The sequence below is a fragment of the Vicugna pacos genome, chromosome 12 (genome assembly GCF_048564905.1).
Source record: "Vicugna pacos chromosome 12, VicPac4, whole genome shotgun sequence".
Taxonomy (NCBI): Eukaryota; Metazoa; Chordata; class Mammalia; order Artiodactyla; family Camelidae; genus Vicugna; species Vicugna pacos.
The window spans coordinates 42,617,234-42,639,832 of record NC_132998.1 but is presented as its reverse complement, the minus strand read 5'-3'; the positions used below and the strand labels follow the sequence as shown (position 1 = coordinate 42,639,832).

General features: G+C 32.3%; 1 protein-coding gene across 9 annotated transcripts in view; it reads left to right on the top strand.

The window, feature by feature from the left end:
* The window catches only part of LRRIQ1 (leucine rich repeats and IQ motif containing 1), a 178,788-nt gene that overhangs the window by 46,391 nt on the left and 109,798 nt on the right, over window positions 1-22,599 (top strand). For all 9 annotated transcript variants that reach the window (XR_012078573.1, XR_012078574.1, XM_072973310.1 and 6 more), the window contains exons 13-16: window positions 3,512-3,585; window positions 6,832-6,925; window positions 19,427-19,606; window positions 21,535-21,975. Coding sequence is in view for 7 of the 9 variants with exons in the window: in XM_072973310.1 (XP_072829411.1) it covers window positions 3,512-3,585; window positions 6,832-6,925; window positions 19,427-19,606; window positions 21,535-21,975 (789 nt within the window). In the remaining 2 variants the exon portion in view is untranslated. The remainder of the gene's footprint in view (window positions 1-3,511; window positions 3,586-6,831; window positions 6,926-19,426; window positions 19,607-21,534; window positions 21,976-22,599) is intronic.

The window sequence follows — 22,599 nt, the reverse complement described above, 5'->3', positions numbered from 1 at the left end:
TAACAATAATTGGAATACTTAAACAAAACAATTCTTAATAATTTTGTTTGCTCAACCTTATAACATTTGAATATTGATGTGGTTGGTGTTTGCTATTATGGGGGATACAAAACTGAGTAATATATGTCCTTACCATCAAAAAACTCTTAGGAATAAATCAAATAATCTATTGAACTTATCTATATAAGACAGTAGTAAAATTATTGTGTAATATGTGGTATGTTGAATTTTTCAATAATATTGTGCATATTTGAATATATTTTTGTGGGTCTCTCAAAGCTCTTTGTGCAAGTAACCTCCTGCCACTTCTGAGAAGATGAAAGGATAAGACCTAAAGAGACCAGGGAAACGTGATTGCTAGAAATGGACATATAGAGGAGAAAAATTATTTCCTAAAATAATAGTGAAAAATAATCTTCAACCTTGGGACTTTTTACAATAAGCTAATACCATTAATTGTAGACATTGCTTATTTTACATCAAGCTTTTACATGTGCTTTGACTTTTTTAGAACTATATTAGGTCTGTAAAATTCAGGGTCAACAGATCTGGGTTTAAATTCTCAATCTACACCTGATCTGTCAGTTGACATTAAGCAACTCTTTTCTCATTACCTGATCCTCATTTTTTTCACACGTGAAAAGGGCAGTAATACCTACCTTACCTATTTTATGGGATTTTAATGATTATCTAAAAGGAAAATGAATAGCAACATATTTTGCAAAACGGAGAAGAATTTTAGAAATGTGATATTTGGGTTTGTTGTTGGTATGTCTTTTAAATTATATATATTTTTCTCTTAATTTTTGATATTTTCATCACAAGGAAGAAATTATGCGTCCATATGCTTTTTTCCCAAGAAATGAAATACATATAAAGAGTGATACTTAGTACATATTGTTTGAAATACTTGTTTCATCCTGACTTCTGTTTTAAATTTTCATTAGGACATGTGACTGTTTTAAGTTTTTCTCAGCGGAGTTCTAACTGGAAGACTCCCCAGCTTCATAAGCCTTTCTACTTCCAGTGAGACTCTAAGTAGGAGCAGAAAGTGGAAACTGTTAGCCACTGGCTGCTCATTGTACAAATCTTTTGCTTTCTGTCGTCTTTGAAATTTATATCTTTTTTATGCCCAGGGCTAATGTGACCAGGTCAAATGGTATTAGGTTTTCGCTAATGTCTTTTGTCTTTCTGGTTTGAATTTTCTTGGAAAAAATATACACAGAATGTCAGTAAAAAGGAAAAGTTCTAGAGGTTTAAGAAAACCGATTCTACTATTAGGTTTCTACCATCCTAATGAATAGTCATAAAGGCGAATGAATAGCCAGTTTTCTTGATAAAAATTTCCAAAAAAGAAAAAAGGGTGTAATTCTAAAAGCATGGTTATCTGAAAAGGTAAAATTTCAATGTTGTAAAAAATATTTAGTCAAACCAAATATTTCTTATTTTGATTTTTGCAAAGGGAGTTTTTATTTTTAATTCTAAAAGCTTATTTTTTTTAACTTAATGTCTATATTACCTAAATGTTACCAAATACCAAATACCAAATATTGCCATATAACTTAGTGGTTAAAAACATAAGATATTCTGGAAAAACAGAAAAACTCATTATCTATTAACTTTTAAAATCCTTTTGGTAGAAGTGCAAAGATTTAGTATTAGAAAAATATTAAAGGTATAAAAGAAATAAGAATTTTCTTGATAATGAAAACATTTATTAGAATTATTTTTTTCACTTGAAGAACTCAAATTTCTTGTAATAATGATATAGAATGTAAAATTAGTACTCAAATCCACTAATTATGTATTGACAAAGTTTTAAGTTTTTCTTTCTTTTTCAGTGTACATGTGACATTTCTGTAAATTTTACTGTTAAGGAGTATGTATATAATAATGAAATGTATATATAAATGTAGTAGCAAATATTTTATCACTTTTTTCTTTAGTACCTTGGATTTTTTTTCTCCTGGAAATTGTTTTCAGAAAGTAGTGTTGTATAGGTCTATTATAAATAGTAATATGGTACTTAGGATTGGTTTCATTCAGAGAGATCTCCCAAACTCATTGTTTAGTCTGTTTTATCATCAGTAGCATCTTCTGTCTCCCTTCTGATGCAGAACATGATAATACAAGAGGAGTCAAGGTCAGTACAAGGGTTAGTTTTGTGCCATGAGGCTTCCAGTCACAGTATTAATCTGTGAGCTTCTGATCTTAGAATAATAGTAATTTTTTTTTTTTTACCATGGCAAGGAGTTGGTAGAAATAAAGATATAAAAATCTCTGTCAGGACAATTGGAGGGACAGTATAAAGATCAAGAAAGTAAAAGAAGTGAAAGTTAATGCATATTTTTTGTACCATGAATACTCCTTTAGTGGAAGCATATTTTGAACATATATGGATCTTCAACCTTTATAGGAGTGATTTATAGGGTTGATTCATCCAGAAGACTTGTATTTGTGATGAGAATATATTTTATACAAAGAAATGTTGTCTTGTTTAAAGATATAGGTGAGCTAACTTAATTTTTATTTCCAAATAGCTAGGGTAATATGATATTATGCTATAAACTAAGTTTAAACATGTCTTAGTTGGAAGTGCAAATTAAAATAAAGTTAATTTTCCCTTCATAGATTTTATTTCTAATATTGTGAATTATTTTAGTATCACATATGTTCCTTATTTGAACATATTTGGTTCTTAATGACAATTATATTTTACAAAATGAAAGATACTTTTAAAAGTAGGAGAAAAGGTCAATAGTATTAGAATTTAAATATGCTTGCATTAATAATGAGTATTAGCTTTAAGTGTTAAAATTTGCCTATTCTATCTTACATTTAGGTCTCTGCGAAATTTAAGTCTATTCTACCAATATAAAACATTTCTATTATTGTTCTTTAAATGCATATTTCCAATTTAAAAATAACCCAGTGTAACTTCAGACACTTACAGTACTTATAATACTTCCAATCTAGTAAATAAAACCTTTTTTAAATTACAAAACAAAACTAGTGACTCTAATAAGTCATATTGTCAAAAAGTATTTTTTGTGTCTTTACCTCTTAATGGTTTGTTATGTTTTGAGCCAGAAAAAAATACATAGAAAATATGAGTTCTTTGTAAATTTGGCCACATACAAAGACAAAACAGTAACAGCAAAAAAAACCCACTTGTTTTTATTTAAATATCAAGTACACATTAAGCTTCATGATATTTATGATTGAAATCGGGGATTCTGTGATAATTTCTCTTTAGAAATGAATATAAATCTTCCATTATAAAATAAATACTTAGAATTGTATAATTACTGTATTTTAATAAGTAGTATTAGTAAATGTTATAATAGTATTTTTTGTACAATTGCAATTGTATGTAATTGTATATTTCTGCCAAATTTATAGATTGTAACATTATATAATTATATTCTATAAATGTATTACTATATAGTTACATCGATAATCTTAAGAACATTCCATTAAAAGTTTTTGTAAATTCTGTTTTTATTTTCAGCTTGACAAAAATCGTACCACTTTTTCATTTTGTTTCTTTGGGAAAACTAGATGTCAGCAACAACTGTCTTTCTGGTAAGTTTATAATAGTATGTAATTGTTTTTTAAGTAATAGACTTTTGAGTTTCTGTTCCAAATATGGTAAGGAGTTGTTTTGGGTAGATGCGTTAATGGCATTTACAAATAATATATTTATACAATAAGGTATAGAGGAGAAAAAATTTCTCTCTACCTTCTCAGGCTAGGCCTAAGAATTAAACTGACATAAGTCAAATAAACAAAGGAAAAGAATACCAGTTTTAATTGCTTTTTTTTTTTACATGTATATGAGAGTTCTCCTACGAAGAATAAAGACCCTAAGCAGCAGTTGGAGTTGAACAAGTTGAACAAAGAGTAGTTAATTGTGAAAAGGCACATGATGAGGCAGAGGGCCTTGGGCTAATGTAGTTAACTGGTTGGAAGAGTGACTAGGAAAGAAAGGCTAGTTTAAGAAGTTTGTTTACACTTCTCTTGGCCTAGATTTCCTGGCCTTGTGATAAGAATGTCTCTTTGCTTCTGGAATAGTGCAAACATCTTTCACGTGAGAACTTAATCTGCTTTTAGGAAAAAGAAGGAAAGTCATAGTGTTTTTTAATTTGCTCCTCTTTAAGTGCCTTCAACTCCAAATAGTCAATATGCCAGGATGGCATATGAGGGTGCCATGTGTCCTAAACTCTTCCTAATGCATAGTGAAATAATCCAATTAAAAATTTCTTTCTACTTTTAAAATCATATTACTTCCTTCTAGTAAACCTGGGAAAATGTCACAATTCTATTTTTATTTAAAATTTATGTAGCTTTTACCTATGAATGACTAGCCTAATGAAGATAAGTAAACAAACGTGTCTAACTTGTTGACCTTTAACAGGTATAGAGGAGATATCCATTAAAAATTTATTAAATTAAAGAATGATGAACTGATTTGGGTAAATAGTCCCTCCCCCTAAATTTCCACATCCCCTTTTTAAGTGAGTCCCTTCATACAGACAATTGGAGTTCTAAATTTATCATTGTAGGTTAAATTTGACTGTTCTACATCTTGATATTAATGAGATCAAACTATGTGTTTTTTTTTTAATCTAGGTTTCTTTGCTTGGCATTCATGTGACATTCCACTATATCAGTTGATCAGTTGTTTGTATCAGCAGTCTGTTCTTTTTTTTTTTTTTCCTGAAGCATAGTCCATTGTATGTATATGTCACAATTTGGCTATTCTCCTGTTGATCAGTATTTTAATTGTTTGCAGTTTGGGGCTACTATGATTATAAAGTTCCTAGGGAAATTCCTCTGTAAGTAGTTTTGTAAATATACGTTTTCAGTTCTTTTGAATAAATGTGTAAGAATGTAATTGCTGGATAATAGAGTAGGTGTATGTTTAACTTTATAAGAAACTGAAAAAACTGTTTGCCAAAGTAGTTGTAATGTTTTACTTCCCCACCAGTGATATATGAGAGTTCCATTCTGTAGGTGTGTAGTATTTCGTTGTGTTATCTCATTATGGCTTTAGTTTGCATTTTTCTGATGAAAAGTGCTATTGAACCTCTTTGCATGCATAGATAATTTCTGTTTATTCTTTTGTGTCTTTTCAGGTGTCTGATCATTTATAAATTTGGTCATTTGCCTCTTATTGATTTGTATAAATTTTTTATATATTCTGGATGAAATTCTTTGTCAGATACATGTTTTGTAAAAGTTTTCTCCCAACCCTCTTTTACCTATTTATTTTATTAATGATATCTTTAGATGAGCAGAAGCTTTAAATTCTGGTGAAACTTATTTTTTTTAATGGTTTTTGCTCTTTGTGTCCTTTGTAATATTTTTTAACCTTCTGATTGAGAAGGTGATTTTCTACACTTTCTTGCTTTCTTATGGAAATCTTATACTTTTAGTTTTTACCTTTAGGTCTATGATTCATCTCAAATTAGTTTTTATGAGAAGTATAAAGTAGAGGATGAGTTCAGTTTTTAATATGGTTATTTAGTTGTTCCCACAACATTTGTTGAACAAACTGTTTTCATCATGGAATGACTTTGTGGTGTCTTTGTCCAAAATTGATTTACATTTGGCCTACTTTGGGATGTGTTCCTATTAACTGCTTTTCTCTTAATGAGTCATATTTGCCTATTTCTATTTATGTCCAATAATTTTAAACTGTATGTTGAACATTGTACATAAAATGGTTTACTGAGTCTGACTGTTGTCTTCCTTTTAAACGGTGTTAAGTGTAATTCTGACAGACAGTTAAAAAAGAATTGATGGATAATTTCATTTGTCAGCCTTAATTTAATTCTCTCCAAGGACAAGTCATTTTGTTTTTCAACTCTTAGTGCATGCCCCTACCCCAGGGCATTGTCTTTACTCCTAGGGCTGAAACCCTAGTGTCTTTCACTGATGCATGAACTCTGCTGTCATCATTCAGCTCTTAGCCCTACAGCAGGTTATCTCTGCTAGGTTTTTCAGAGTATTGCCCTGCCTGTGTAACACCTAGCAGTTGTCCAAGGACCTGCGGTACATACTCACATAGACTTCTTCCCCAGCTCCATCCCCACAATGCATACACACACAGCTTCTTCTCAGTACTTTTCACCATGAATTCCAGTTTCAGGTCTAAACTTTGCCTCTTCACTCGACAAAACAGCCTCTTTTGCTTGGTCTCCACTTTCTTACTCTAAAGTGGTACAATGCTTTTAGGCAGAAAGCCATTGTGATTGTCAGCTCACCATGTGTTTTTCCCTTCTGTCAGAGTCCGGCTTAAAAACAGGTGCTTCATATATATTGTCCAGTTTTATGATCATTTTCTGTGGGAGAGCAGTTCCAGAATAAATTACTCTGTAATGTACCCTAGATTGACCTACTATTTTTACTTTTGAAAGTAAAAATGTAATTTATTTAGGTTTATGTTCAGTTTTACCACTGTCTTAATTACTTTTGATTTTACTTTTATAGATTTTATGTTTATAATCTGGCACAAACTGTTTTACACACATTATCTCATTTAATCCTCACCCTAAGAGATAGATTTGAAACTGAATCATCAAGCAGTTGTGTGATTTGCATAAATTCACACAGCTGCTAAGTGGTAGAAATATGTATTTTGACGGCAGAGTCTGTGTCCTAAATATGACCTCCTTTTAAAGGCATATCATCATACGTCTATAGGATAAATGTTTCATTGCTTTTCTTTAATAAGCTAACCAACAAACAAAATGATCATTGATTTATGATTGTTTTTCTTTACCTGTAATACCATTCATAATAATTTTTATTATTTGTTTCCTATAGATCTTACAAGTGCCATAATGTGGTTTGAGGCATGCTTTTCTCTCCAGGAACTGTCTCTCACTGGAAACCCACTTCTTCAAGAAATAAACTGGCGGTAAAGAAGCATTGTTGTACCCTAAGTACATACTTTATTATAGTTGCCGAGAACGTAATTTGATAAAAATTGTTCTGTGTGTACTAATTGGTTGGGAAACATTAATTAAAAAATAATTTAAAAGTTATTCGAAACAATGGTTTTGTAAAAATAGTTTAAGAAAATCTTCTGCCTAAAATAATTGTTTATACATATATGAACTAATGCAAATTTGAAATGACAGTTTGATCCATACCATTGATGATGTGACAATTTTAGTATGATGTTAACTTAGGTTTTATATTTACAGAAAAGCGGTTTTTGGGGAATTACTTTTTGAGTCATTTAGATCCCATAGCGTGCTATTTAAAATTATTTCCTTTCTGCCAGTAAGATGATTTTGTTTTATTTTCCTACAAGAGAAATTTAGTGTCTGTTAAAGTAGACACTATAAGCATATATGAATTCATGCCTCTCTTTGGAATGCACCTAGATATAAATGAAGAAAAGTATTTTCTGATTTTTTTAAATGAATTTTACTTTTGAGAAAAGTTTCTCTAATCTGAATATCTCATATTATGCTAACACTATTTTCTCCAAGTTGACCCTCACCTTTTTTTGTAATCAGATTTTTTTAGATAATTTACATATGATAAACTTAATCAGTGTTGTTTATGAGTACACATATTGTGTAAAAATCACCATAGTCAAGATATTGAACATTTTTATCACCTCAGAAAATTACTTCATGCCCCTTTGCAGTTGGTTCTCTCTTTCCCAGTACTTTAAAACCGTCTCTCTGCTCTCTCATGGCCTTCATTGTTTCTGATGAGAAATCTCTGGACATTCTTTCTTCATTCCTCTGTCTCTCGATTCTTTTAAGGTGTTGTCTTTATCAGTGGTTTTCAGCAATTTGATTATAATGTGCCTTGGTGTGGTTTTATACAGATGTACTCTTGTTAGGATTGACTGAACCTCTTGGATACAGTGGATTTATAGTTGCCATAGTATTTAGAAAAATTTTGGCCATTATTTTTTCAAATATTTTTTCTGCCTCCTTTCTGTCTCATCCTACTAGGACTCTACCTTCACCAGTATTATACCACTTGATATATTCCAGAAGTCACTATTGCTCTGTTCTTATATTTACTGCTCTTTTTTCTGCCTATATTTCAGTCTTAACTAGTTATTGCTGTGCGTTGAAGTCCTCTGGTATTTTCTTCTTTTGTGTCTGTGCTCCTGTTAATCCCATCTAGACTGCTTCAGTTCAGATCAGATATTGTGATTTTCATTTCTAGACGTTTCCTTTATTTTGTAACATTTTTCTCCTAATCATGCTCATATTTTCCTGAACTATCTTGAACATATGGATAATATTTATAATAGCTGTTTTAACATCCTTGTCAGTTAGTTTCATTATCTTTATCATTTTGAGGTCTATCTTTTTTTTATTTTTTTCTGATTCTGGGTCATACTTTTCTGCTTCTTGGATACCTGGACAATTTTGGTTGTATTCTGGACATTTACAATTTCATATTGTTGATTTCTTAATTTGGTTTCTTTCTCCTTTAAATAACATCTATTTTACTTCTGACTTGCAGCAGCTAAGTTACTTGGAATTAATGAGACACTTTCAAAGCTTGCTTTTAAGTTCTGTTATGGACATCCCAAAGAATTTTTAGACTAATACTAATTTAGCCCCACTACTAAGACACCAATTTTCTGAGTATTCTGCCTGATGTCTCTTATGTGTATCTTGTACCCTTTCAACTTTGGCTAATGAGAATTATTCTTATCTCCTTGTGGGTTCCTGTAATTTTTCTGCCTTTTTGCTTTCCACTTCTTTCCCTTGACTTTAAGTGGTTTTTCTCACACATCCTCAGATCATTACTCATTTACTGGGGCCAGGTTAGAATCATCCCAGGGTACTGAAACACTTTGCATATGTCCACTTTGGAGTTTTCTGGTCCTGGTGATGATTCTGGCCTGAACTCTTATCTCTCTTTATGTCCTGCAGCATGCATCTGTTAGATGTTTTAACATGACTTATTGTACATTTGACATTTGTATTGTATCAGGTCAATGATACATCAAGGCAAAACAATCCAGGGCTTATAGCCTAATTTAGCAAGGTGGGTTTGGCAACACACTAAATGTAGAGAAAGGCAAACATTTACTAAAAGTCAGGTAGGAAAATCTGTTTCAGGATCCTCAGTTTGGATCAAGTCAGCAAGTCTTATCAATTTGATCAAGTAATGAAAATACATTTATGAACAAAATACAGACAAGGAGAAATGATTAATTGAAAAAAAGGTTTCAATTCTTCCCTGATCCTAGGGAAGAAGCAGTTGACTCTTTGCCCTGATTTGGTTTCTGTGATGTGTGGCCATAGCTGTGAAGACCCTTGTTCTTCTGATGACTTCAGAGGAATATATCTTACATAGAACCAGTGATCTGATTATGTTTAAAATTCCTACATCTGACTTAATCTGCCTGTAGAAAAAGATAAGAGAATCAGGGAGTAGTCTCTGTTCCCTCCCTCTGAGGCTGCTGAAAACTTCTGACATCGTCTTTCTAGACGTATTGGTTTCCTGAATTAGTTCATTGGCTTTTGATTAAGAAGATAGCTGCATTTTTACACCAAGTCAAACACCTGTGTGCTTTGCTACTCATTGACAGCTTGAGTATCGCAGAAGAGTTATCATCTTTTCCAGAAAATCTGTTTTTCTTTCTTTTTTCCTGAAAGCTCAGTTGCCACATAAATTTCTAATGTTACACTGTTTTTTAGGGAAACTTGGTATGTTTCCACATGTTTTAGGACAGAACTTGTCAACTTCTAGTTTGGAAACATCTGTTTCCAAGTGCAGTTTAAGCTGTGTAGCATTGAAGAGTGTAACCCAGTGCTGTGGTTCTTAAAGGTGTTCCCCAAACCAGCAGCTTCATCACCTGGAAACCTGTTAGAAATGCAAAATCTTGCACACTGTCTGGACCCACTGAATTAGAAACTAGAGGCTGATTCCCAGTAATCTGTGTTTTAACAAGCCCTTTGGGTAATTCACTGTGCACTGAAACTTGGAAATCACTGTTTTTAAACATGGACATCTTCCTTCTGCCCCATATTGTGTGATCCTGGCCAAGTAACTTTCTATGGCTCTGAATCTTCATTGGTAAAATGAGGATAATAATAGCACCTATCTTATGGGATAGTCATTAGATTTGAATGGGATAATGCACATATTTTGTTGAGAACAATTCCTGGACATGGTAAACATAAAAAAATCCATGATTTTCTCTTACTAGGCCAACCAGAGTATATATGGGTTCTTATTCAATCAGCAAGTATTTAGTGTATATCATGTGGCCTAACATGTTGGACATTATAAAGGAAATTCAATGTAACCCATGATTTCAGGCTATTTTTATAACCTTGTTACAGATAGAAAATGTACGCAAAAATTGATAACCATGAAAACTATAGCAGATACTGATACAACATTTACTTTGCACCCAGCAATGCTCTCATTTAATCCTCACAATATGCCTAATGAAATAGCTACCTAGTGTCCCCATTTTATAGTTCAGGAAACTGAGTTACAAAAACGACTAGATAACCTCCCAGTTTCCCACAGCCAGCAAGTAGAAGAGCCAGGATTCAAATCCCAGTCTAGCTCCAGAGTCTGTGCTCTTGGATTTTAGTACCTAATAAAATATAAGTGTCAGATGATTATTGTAGGCAACAGATATGCTTTAGAAATTTGGAAATATTACCTTAATTTAGTGTGACCAGGAAAAACTGCCTGTGTTGAAGAGACAAACTTTGAGTTAAACCTCAAAAGTTTGGTAAGGTTGAAGATCAAACTAAAACAAACAAACAAAACGCACTTCTGACGGAGGAAATATCCAAAACATGGAGGGAATGTGAAAGGCGCGATTGGGCTCTGTTAGAAGGCCTGTCTCTTCAGGGCAGTGGGTATAGTGGGAAAAAACATTGAAAAGAAATAAGAAATCAAGTGCTTACACTTAGAGTGTGTCAGAGTAGACTAGGTACCTGTACATATTACTTCACGTCACAGCATCTGAGTTGGCTTCTGTATTTATCTTTCTCATCTTACAGATGTATTTATTGCAGCTTAGATACCTTGTTATTTGCCCTGTTATGAAGTGAGTCGATGTCAGGGGTGGGATCGGAGTTCTGAAGCCTGGAATTTCAACATTGTGCTCTGCTGTTTCTCCTGATATATTATTGCCAGACTCTCAAGGGTTTTGCATGCTAGGATAAATATGTCTTTTATCCTGTGGTCATGGAGAAGGGACCATAGCATAGTGAGTATATACATAGATCTTGTGAGTAAACTGCTAGGTGTACATCTAGTTCTACCACTTCCTAGCTATCTGCTTGCTCAAGTTACTTGATGTTGCTATGTCTGTTTCTCACCAGTAAATTGGGCATCATAATAGTACCCATATCATAGAATGTATTCATCAGGGTAACATAGGTTATGCTACACAACAACAAACTCAGAAATCTTATGGTTTAATGCAGTAGTTTATTTTTTGTTTACATTACATCAGATGTGAGTTTGGCCTGTCTAATCTAAGCACACGCAGAAATTCAGGCTGCTCCAGTTTTGTGGCTCTGTGTCATATAACTTCAATGTAGCCTGACTTTTTTAGGTAGTAGACTGTGGTGGGGGAAAAGACCACCAGCAAAGCACAACTGACATTTTATCACTCGGCCCTCAAGAGTGGCAGTGACCACAGATACTCCATTGGCTGTAACTAGTCACACAGCCAAACCAACTGCAGAAGAAGCTGGGAAACAGAGAAGAACCTGGGTGTCGGAGCACAGAAACAGTCTCTGGGAGGAGTAAGTGTGTTACCACGTGGAAGCACTTCATAGTAGTTCCTAGAAAATAGCACACTCAATAAATGTGAGCCATGATTTTTAAGAAGCTGTAGAGAAAATTTGAATAGTTGTGTGAAAAGGAAAGTAGTGTTTGGGAAAGCTTGTTTTTAGTGGAAAAGTGACAAGAGATTAGGGAAAAGTAGCCAAATTAAATGAAAGTCCAAGCATTAAAAATGTGTAAAATTAAGTAGTAGAAGTGGCCTGAGATTACTGTATAGATCCTTCTAGTTTAAAGCTGGAATAAAATATATATATATATATATATATATATATATATATATATATATATATATATATACACACACAAATCCTTGTATGCATTGTATTTAGACATCTAAAATTATTTGCTGGAAGAATACATTACTGAATTTAATTACGTGTATGTGTAAAAGCTTGAAAAAAATCCTGTTTCAGCCCCTCTAAGTTTTCTATTGAATTTAAGTATACTTTAGCGATTGAAATGTTCTTTTCTATAAATTGACAATTTGTGTTATTGTTGAGTTGCAACAATTATCCATATCTGGAGTTCTAAAATTGGAGTCCTTAGACTCCTAAGGAACCATAGTGTTTATCAGATTCTCCAAGTTTCCTAAGAAACTGATCTTAGGACAAATTATTATAGGAAATGTCACCTATTAGTTAATGTCAAATCATAAGGGGATCAGAAATTACAACTATGTAAAGAATTTGTGCATATGTGTGAATACGCCACGTAAATATGTTTTAGACTTTTTGCCAGCGTGGTGAGAGACCCCCTCTTCTGGAAGAGAAGCAGTTGGGGTCCCCATCAGACGCAGTGGCTCACACTCTGGGGCAGTGCTTCTCTAACACTGGGTTCAAAGCACTAATCCCAAGTTTTGGGTCCTCATTTCTAGGAACCAGATCTTAGAATGAAATTTCCTATACAAAAGGAAGAGTGTAAGTACGTCCAAAAGAATGCCTGGCAGGTGATATAATTTATAATGAAAATGTCTGATGGGTTGTTTTTAGAGAGAGATTTTTATTCCTAAGTAACTATAAAGACCAAGTTACATAGTTGGCATACTGTGACAAATAAAAGTAGCAGCTGTGCCTTTTATTTGGAGCAAGTTCTTTAGGGGCAGTGGTTTTTCTATTAGGTGTTGGGCAAATAGCACATGACTTTTCTTGTTGATCTGGTATCAATTACCATCTGAACAGCTGCTACATTGCCAATTGCAACAACTGGAAATAAACCTATATCCTGAATAATCTTTGAAATTATTTATTTTTTTGTTATTTTGTTTGTGGGAGGCATAAACATTTTATTTTATTGCATAAAATATGCTTGTTGTAAAATCTATTGATAGAAAACTGTTATAAGTATATAAAGAGAAATACTCACATTTTACTGTACTTATTATGTATATTTAGAAGTCTTAAGGAAAATATTTAATTAGAAATAATCAATGCTGAATGAAAATAAGTATTTATATTATAGATATGTGCAATTATTTAGCTATTACAATTTATGTGTTTAAATGAACTTTTCTGGACTAGAGTAATACCAACTTGAAAATTTTGCCTATCAAATTTCACTTAGATCAGTTGACCTAATACAGCTTTTATAATTTTAAGAAGAGATTCATTTATCTAAAGGGTTTAAAATCTAGTAATCTATAAAATACAGATTTGCTAATGAAAGGATCAACTCAAACTTAAACCAGTGTGTTCCAGTGAACTTTACATAACCCCCTGATACCAACAGAGGGATTAGTTATAGATTTTCCCAATTGGCTTCTTACTTTCATGTCTAGCCAGTGATAACACGAACAAAACTGATGTACTAAAAAATCTCTTTTTAAAACTTAATCCACAGACTCAGTTTGGAATTTCCTTTGGGAATGTGTTTCATTCATTAATGATTAATAGAGCTTCTTAAGTGACAGAATATGCACCAGGAAGTTTTCACTAAATGAAATATTGATTCAGCCCTTGACTAGGAGGAGCCCAGCTGGAAAAACTAATGCTGAGATCTCACAGTGTCCTTATACTTCGTCTCCAGCATGAATCAACTCGTTACAGCACTGCCTAACATATTTATCATAGGCTCTCATATTTGAATTCAAGCTCAACCCATGCACTACTAACTTATACAAATCTGACTACTGTTCCTTAAGAAAAATATAAAAAAATGTTTAAGTAGAACACAAACTCCAGTCTAGGTATTTATTATATAATTCAAAAATTTCAAGACATTGTCACACTCTTAAAGATCCAAGCAAACTAAATTTTTATATCCAAAAGAAGTTCAAAATATTCTGACTGAAATAAACTGGTTTTTTTTAAATATAAAGATGATGAATATAACATCAGCATAATCCAAATGTAAAAATTCAAGACTATTGACCCACATTCTTTAGAATTATTGTATGTAGCTAAAATATTGTACATAATGATATCTATATCAATAACCATGTCCAGAATATAGTATTTGATGATAAAATGATTATTTTGCCCCTTGCTGATCTGGTGTCAATATCTCAACAGCTCCACACGATGCCAGCTGCAACACATAGAAACAAATCTAATGTCCTGTATTATCTTTGAATTAATTTTTCAGTTCTTTGGTCATCTGGAGCATAAATGCTTATTTTATTAAATAAAATATTTGTGGTAAAATACAGATCTGTCTCTTAATCTGATAAAGCAAATTCTTATATTTTTGCCTCTTGGATTGTATTAGATTTTCTTAGTTAAAATCACTCTTCATTCTAACTATCAATTACTTCTGAATAGAAAACTGATTTTTTTCCATATATTTGGTATGTACTCTTAATTTTTAGAGTTACAGGAATAGTCTTCTAAGAAATACTCATATCATTTATATAAAACCAATGGCAATGTTAACCAGTGACATATTACTGAAATATAACTGCTCAAGACCAAAATATCACTTATTTTAGCAAATTCTCCTGATACTGTTGATATATAGAGTTTGCTACAAGTTTTCATGCAAGCTGTATTTTGGTAAATTTCAGACAATTTGCAAATGATTAGAATTTCAGAGGTGTTTATTTTTTTTAACTTTAAACCTGTCATCTCTGATTTTAGCATAACATGTTGTAGTCTACTTTCTTCCCAATGCAGTGATTTTATTCTTTAAGGTGCACTAGAAAGTCTATATACTAAAAACACGGATTCCCCTGAACCCACCAGTAGAGATCTTTGTGTAGCTGAATACTGCATTTTAAAATGCATCTTCAGTACCACTGATGGAATAGGTGAAAGACAGTCTTTTCAGAAACACCACCCTGCAGGATTGGAGTCACACAGAGGGATCTAGGTTGAATTCCTGTCTCAGTGGATTTAGAGAGTGACTAAGAAAAAGAGTAGGTGTGTTTGACCCTGGGGTTCTCATGTTAGCAACATGAGCATTGCCTTCCTTTTGCTGACACCTCCTCATTTAACCAAATTGAGACCTGAAAGATGGCTGCTCAGGAGTGTCTCATAGGGGTCACTGCATCTGGACTACCACTGTGGGTCCAGCATCCTGGCAAAAAGTTCTGTGCTTACAACAGCTTACTGAAATGATTATACCCTAGAAGAAAAAAAATCAACTTTACCTAACTCCTAAGAAATCCGACTAATAACAAGATAATATATGTTATTAATTTTCCTTTGTAAGATACACCTGTTTCAAAGTCTAGTGCCTGTCACTGGCGCATCCCATTCCTTCTGCTAGTCACGTCCACTCTGAAGACCAGGGTATCAGATAGAAATTTGCTTGATGCCCAAAGAATTAGAACTGTTGGCTATTCTCAAGAACTATTTACATCAAATTATTAAAGGCTTATATTTGCTCTTCTATAATTTGGGAAATTTAATTCAAAGAAACAGAGCCAGTAATAGAATCAGATCATCGTCTTTTTTAAGCTGGATGGAACACCAATACAGTCTTAACTTTCATTACCCTTTATTATTACATCTCAAAAATCATCATTATTTCATACCTGACATTTTATAATTATAATTAAATACGTTATTTTGGCATTGCAGTTGTGTCTTGAAGAAAAGTTTACTGGGTGTTTTGATAAAGATTTAGAATTCACTAAGTTGAGATGGATCCACCTTGTTTGCCAAAATCCTGTCATCTCTCAAAAATAATTACTTGATTGACTACAATTTTAGTAAAAAGTTTCACTTCATAACAAAATAAAAGAAAAGAAAGAGAGAAAGAAGAAAGATTGATTTAGAATACAATGTAGCTTCCTTACTACTGTAATAATACTGGCAGGGTGGAATATGGATAGTCAATTCTCCATTGTATTTTTATTATTACCAGCTTCAATTTCAGAGAGTAACCTTCCCCTGCTTTGAAGAGAGCCTCAGTTAAAGATTTCATGTTTTATTTGATATTATACTTTTGAGGTGAATACCTCTGATTACCTCATCACTTATTATGAATAAATGTTATCTCAGTGTAACATTCTGCTTTTGAATCATATCTTAAAGTGAATCTAACCAGAAACACAATATATGCTGTTTGTTTAACCTTTTGTGGTAAATGTGGTAGGTAGTTTATGATTTGGCAAGCATTTCTAGCTCCAAGCCTCTTAAAAAAGTTCAAAATATGTGGGTTCAAATTTTCTTAATTAGTCTAAACTCTTTATTAGCAAAGCATTAAGCTTTTATCTGTTTCTTAATGTTGTAAAACATCTGATAATTACCCTGAAGAACCAAATCTAATCCTTTTAACACTTTCCCTATTAAATGTCTGTAAGGAGAAAATGAAAACGCATTACTTCTGGAGTGGTGGAGGGGTGATGAACCACTTCCTCCATTAAAAAAATTTAATTAATTGGATTTATCAATCCTGACTCTACAGTCTAGGTAGAAGAAACAACTGAAGCTAGGGCTCTGACTGGAGTTTTCCTTCTTAACTCTTAGTATTTTAGTCATCTTACCTTGCCATCCTTTATTTAGTGTTCAGGAACTCTTTGTTTTGTTTTTTAATTAATAAACTTTATTTTTTAGAGAAATTTTAGGTTAATAGCAAAATGGAACGCAAAGTACAGAGAGTTCCCACATACCCCCATCCCTACACACACAGCCTCCCTGTCAAAATTCTGCACCAAAGTGGTACACCTTTTACAATCAGTGAACCTACACTGACCCATCATTATCACCTGAAGTCCATAGTTTACTTTGGGGTTCCCTCTTGGTGTTCTACATTCCAAGGGTTTTGGCAAATGTGTAATGACATGTATCTACCATATAGCATTATATGGAAGAGTTGTACTGCCCTAAAAATCCTCTGTGCTTTGCCTGTTCATCTCCTCCTCTATTTTAACCCCTGGCAACCATTAATTTTTTTGTCTTCATAGTTTTGCTTTTTTCCCAGACTGTAATGCCATTGGAATCATAATACAGTATATAGCCTTTTCATATTGGCTTTTTCCACTTGGTAATATGCACTTAAGTTTCTTACATGTTTGTTCATGGCTTGATAGTTCATTTCTTTTTAGTATTAAATAATATTACATTGCATGGATGTATTGAAGTTTATCAATTCACCTACTGAAGGACATCTTGATTGCTTTCAAGTTTTGGCTAATACAAATAAAGCTGCTGTAAACATCTGTGGGCAGCTTTTTGTGTGGACATAAGTTTTCAATTCATTTGGGTAAATACCAAGGAGCCTGATTGCTAGATCGAATGGTAAAAATATGTTAACCAGCAAACTGTCTTCCAAAGTGTCTCTACCATTTTTGAATTACCACCAGCACTTAATGAGAATTCCCATTTCTCCACATCCTCACCAGCATTTGATGTTTTCCATGTTTTGGATTGTAGACATTTTAATACAGAGCTAATGGTACCTCATTATAATTTGCAATTCCTTAATTAATGCTTATTTGCCATCCTTTCTTTGGTGAGATGTCTTTTAAGGTCTTTGGCTCATTTTTGAGACATTCATTTCTCTTAGTTTTAAGAATACTTTGTATATTTTGAATAATAGTCTTGTATCAGATGTGTCTTTTGTAAATACTTTCTTCTAATGTATGACATATTCTCTTTACAGTGTCCCTAGGAGCAGGAATTTTTAATTTTAAGGAATTTCAACTCATCAATAATTTTTTCACAGATATGTATTTGGTATTGTACCTAAAAAGTTATTCCCATAACCAAGGTCATCTAGATTTTCTTCTGTTTAACTTCTAGGAGTTTCAAGGTTTTGCATTTTGCTTTTAGGTCAGTGAGCTAATTTTTGTGAAAGGTGAGAGGTCTGTGTCTAGATTTTATTTTTCATGTGGGTGTTCAGTTGTTCTAGCACCAGTAGTTGAAAGGATTATCTTTTCTTCTTGTGTTGTGTTTGCTCTTTTGTCGAAGATCAGTTTACTGTATTATGTGGGTGTATTTCTGTGTTCTCTCTTCTGTTCCACTGATCTACTTGTTTATTTTTGGCTGTTACCGCGTTTTCTTGGTTACTGTAGCTTCATAGGTAAATCTTGAAGTCAGGTAGTGTTAGTCTTCCAACTTTGCTCTTCTCCTTCAAAATTAAGTAGGCTCTCAGCATGTGTTGCCTCTTCATATAAACTTTAGAACCAGTTGTTGATATCCACAAAATATCTTGCTGGTATTTTACTGAAATTGTATTTTATCCATAGATCAAGTTGGGAAAAACTGACTTCTTGACAATATTGAATCTTCTTATCCATGAAGATTTTTCATGGGACATTTTTCCATTTATTTAGTCTTCTGTGATATCTTTTGTCAGTGATTGGTAGTTTTCCTCATAGGAACTGTTAGTTTTTCACTAAGGAGTTTTACCCATTCGAGAAGTCTACTTTGCCCCTGTGACCATCAATAGCCTTGTTAAAAGCCCAGGCTCTTCTTGTGAAAGGCTTGGGAAGTACTTCTAAGTGGCTAGGCTTGGTGGACCACTCTTGCTTTCTGACCTAGTTTTTCACAGCATTGCTCTTTTAAATTGATATATACTTTTGCTCATTTCTTATTTTTATTATATTATAATAGATTGTATATAATATAATATAATATAATATCATATATAGTGTACCCCTTTTTCTGAGTAAGTAAAATATATATAATATATAGTAAATATATAATAGATTTTATTATATTATAATAGATTTTTATTATAATCCTTGAATTATAATTCAAGGAGAAATAGTATCATTTTGGATTTTTCAGATCATGAAAATCATGGTAATCACCACCTCGCTTGTTTTAGCCCAACTCTTACTATATTTTATTGAGAATCAATCAGAACTCATATGTATTTCTGAAATAAACAGCAACTTATTTTAATTATATTATTTTTAAAGGAGTGTGTCTGATACTGTGCTTCTCATAATGCAGCCTTTTATTTACTCACAGCCCAAGTTTCCAACTGCTTGAATTTCCCATTTGTATTTTAGAAGAAAATGGTTAAATGTGTGTCAAAAACTCCAAAACTTACTTTGTACATGATATGATACCATACATTTAAAAAATTAATTTAACAGTATATTTTCTCTGCAAAATCAATAATGGCTTCTGAAATATACTCTGTGCTTATATTAAGTAATAGGCATATAGTTATTTTAGATATAAACTCTCCTTTTCAAGATTAATTATTTTCCTGTTTTCAATAGGCATTCTCTACTTAAAATATTACCTGCTCTAAGAATCCTCAATGATGAAATGCTAACCTCTTATTCAGAAAGTGACACTGAAGAACACCATCAACTAGAATTAGAGCATTTCCTGGTACTTTGTCGGTCCCAGATTAGAGAATTTAATTTACTAACTGAGAAATATATTACTGGAAAAGGGTAAGACTGTTATCTTTCCCTCGTTATAATTAAAAAATATAATGCAATTTATACATATGTTTAAAAATTATTCTCATTAATACAGTCATACTCTTTTGGATTAGTACAGTGTGTTTCAGGGATATTTTCGCTTTAAAAAAGAACTTCTAGGCACCATCTTTTTTATTATTTGAAATGTATTAATATGTATATTGAATATAATTTAAAACATAATTTAAATGTTAAACTAGATAAGATAGATAAGATAATGTTAAATGTTAAATTAGATAAGAATTGAAAGCATGGTGATGGTTTTAAGACAAGGTGCAAACATTCAGTTGGTTATACAATTAATTCAACAATTATTGATGGGCAAGACACATAATAAGCTAAGTATTACACTTACCCTTAAAAAATTCACAGATTACATTAAGGGAAAATTAGATAAATAGTTACAACAGAGCAAGGTAATTTTATAAAGCATATAATATTTATATATATATTTATAACATGTAAAGTATCATGTTACACATATATTTGTATATTAAGGTATTATAGGAACACAGTAGAGAAAAGGAGTCATCACATGCATATATTTGGAAGGCAGAAGCTGGAAAGTAGAGTCCTAAAAAAAAAAATCAACGGAAGAGAATTTCCCATTCCTCACCCTGAATTCTGGAAGCATTACAACTGATGTTTTTAAAGCTGTATTTTCTAATTTATATAGCTCCAGAAAACACAAATTAAAAAGGAAAATTATTTTATATTTCACTTCTGATGAAACGGAGCAATGATATGTGCTTCCAAATGTCTAGACTTAATTATTAGATTACATACTTAAATTATTGCTATTTTACGTTCATACATGCTTATTCTATGTGAGAGTTGGTTTTTCTATTTAAATGTTTTTGAATATAGTCTATTCAGGTTATAAATAAATGTTACAGCTTTAAAAATTGTTCCAATTGTTATAATGTATAGTTTTAAAAAAAATACTAAGGTTTTTCACATTTATCTTTTCAGAAATCTAAACGTATAACAATCTACAATTTTTATATAAAGGTGACTCTTGACACTTCTTATACTGAAATTTAGATTTCTCAATTCTTTGGATAATTTATTGTCATTGCAACTTAAAGTTTCAATTTAGAATGGAAAATAGACTGTATTCTTTATGTTTAATCATAAATGGTGGTGAATTCAACACCTAACCAGAAACAATTGACATCCAATATTGAATTGAACCTTTCCTGCATTATTAGCCTAGAAAATGAATAAAACGCAAAATATCAAAAATATGTCAGAGGAACCTATGCTAATGTCTAATAATTACCTTTGTGGACATAGGAACTGTCTACCTCTACATTTTAGGAAATAATAGTTCCTTTCATTTTGTTTGGTGTAGTTAAATCCAACAATTGTTCAAGAGAATCACAAGCATTTATGTCTTAAAGTATTTGAATTCTCTTTGCAATGGATTCTTTTTCCAGAGAAATTGGGAATAAAAACTTTCCCATAGGTTCTTTGTTTAAAAGTCCAATACAAATATTTTGCATGGCAAAAGTCAACGTACAAAGTACTTTTAACTTTGTTTCATAAATAACTTCTCCAAATTTAGGCAGCCATAATTTCTCATGTTTGTGGTAGTAAAAGCATGGATTTTTCTCATTCATTTGTACCAAAAATACCTAGAATAAAAATGGTTCTAAAACTTCCAGACATTTTGTCTGAATTGATGGATTGAAATTAACTAAACAAATATTTTCAGATTTTGTTGGAAATGAGATCGATTTTAATATAAACAACCAGAAATAAATTTTTAATGAATGCTGTAGTAAAGTTTAATATTCATGTCAGGCCACACAGGGACATTTTCAAAACCTATACAAGTTTTAATACCTGCTGATATAATTCTTCTTATTAAACATCCTCATTATTTATTTGCTCAGAAATATATTCACCTTGGATGCTGCAGAAAATCTCTGCCATTATTTTAAGAAATTGATGACACTTAGTAATGAATGTCGATGTGCGCATGAACAAGGTATCACCAAGAGAGGTGGATCAGAAGCCCAGCAAAATCATCTGGCTCCTACAAACAGTGACAGCATACTGCAAAACACAGTCCTTTACTCTTGTGCAAATGAACATAAACTGGATTCACCAGGTATATCTGAAAAATGGAAAGAATCTGGCACTAGTCACTCCCCATTAACCAGCCTCTCCTTATCTGAAGATACTGAAGGAAGAAATCATTCAGAAATAGTAGGCGAGAAAAAAGAAGACATCAAGGCAAGCAGTATCCCCACCAAAATGGTCCCATTCATGGAAACAGTCATGACAAGGTGTCTGCTGGAGAACTGCCAAAATGTTGAACATCCTGAAAAAATGTAAGATTTATAGATCATTTTTCTTTTGCAGTTGTATTTTATTATTTTTTGGCTTAGTCATTATTACCAAATGGTAACTGGGTAAAGGACTTAATCAGTATTATGTTAATTCCCTTAATTATGTTTTTATGACACGTACAAATTATTAACTACAGTGCAGATTAACTTGGTTGAATTTTGACAGGTTCTGGTTTAATTGACTATTTGATTTAAAATGAGTACGTGTGAAATTATTTTTTCTGCCCTCTAGTCTCTAAATAATTAAAATGAATTTTAAGGAGAAAAGAAATAACCACATTATTCTAAAAAATACTATAAAGACCTCTCACATGACAGTCTTATGACATGCTTCCAGGGAAGGTCAGAAAATTTTTCCTGAACGTGCCTTTTCTCAAATTCCTTCAGCTTAAAATAGTCAGTATGCCAAGGCACCATATTTGGGTAATGTTAACCAGGACACCCCAGATATTTCCTATTTGAATCCTATTAGCTCCAAACACTCCAGACCTTGCTCATGAAATTTCAGACAAATAACATTTAGAATTTCTTAATCCATGATAAATAAAATAGCCAAATGATAATAATAAGGAAGGATGAAGGACTGAAAATACACACATACCAAAA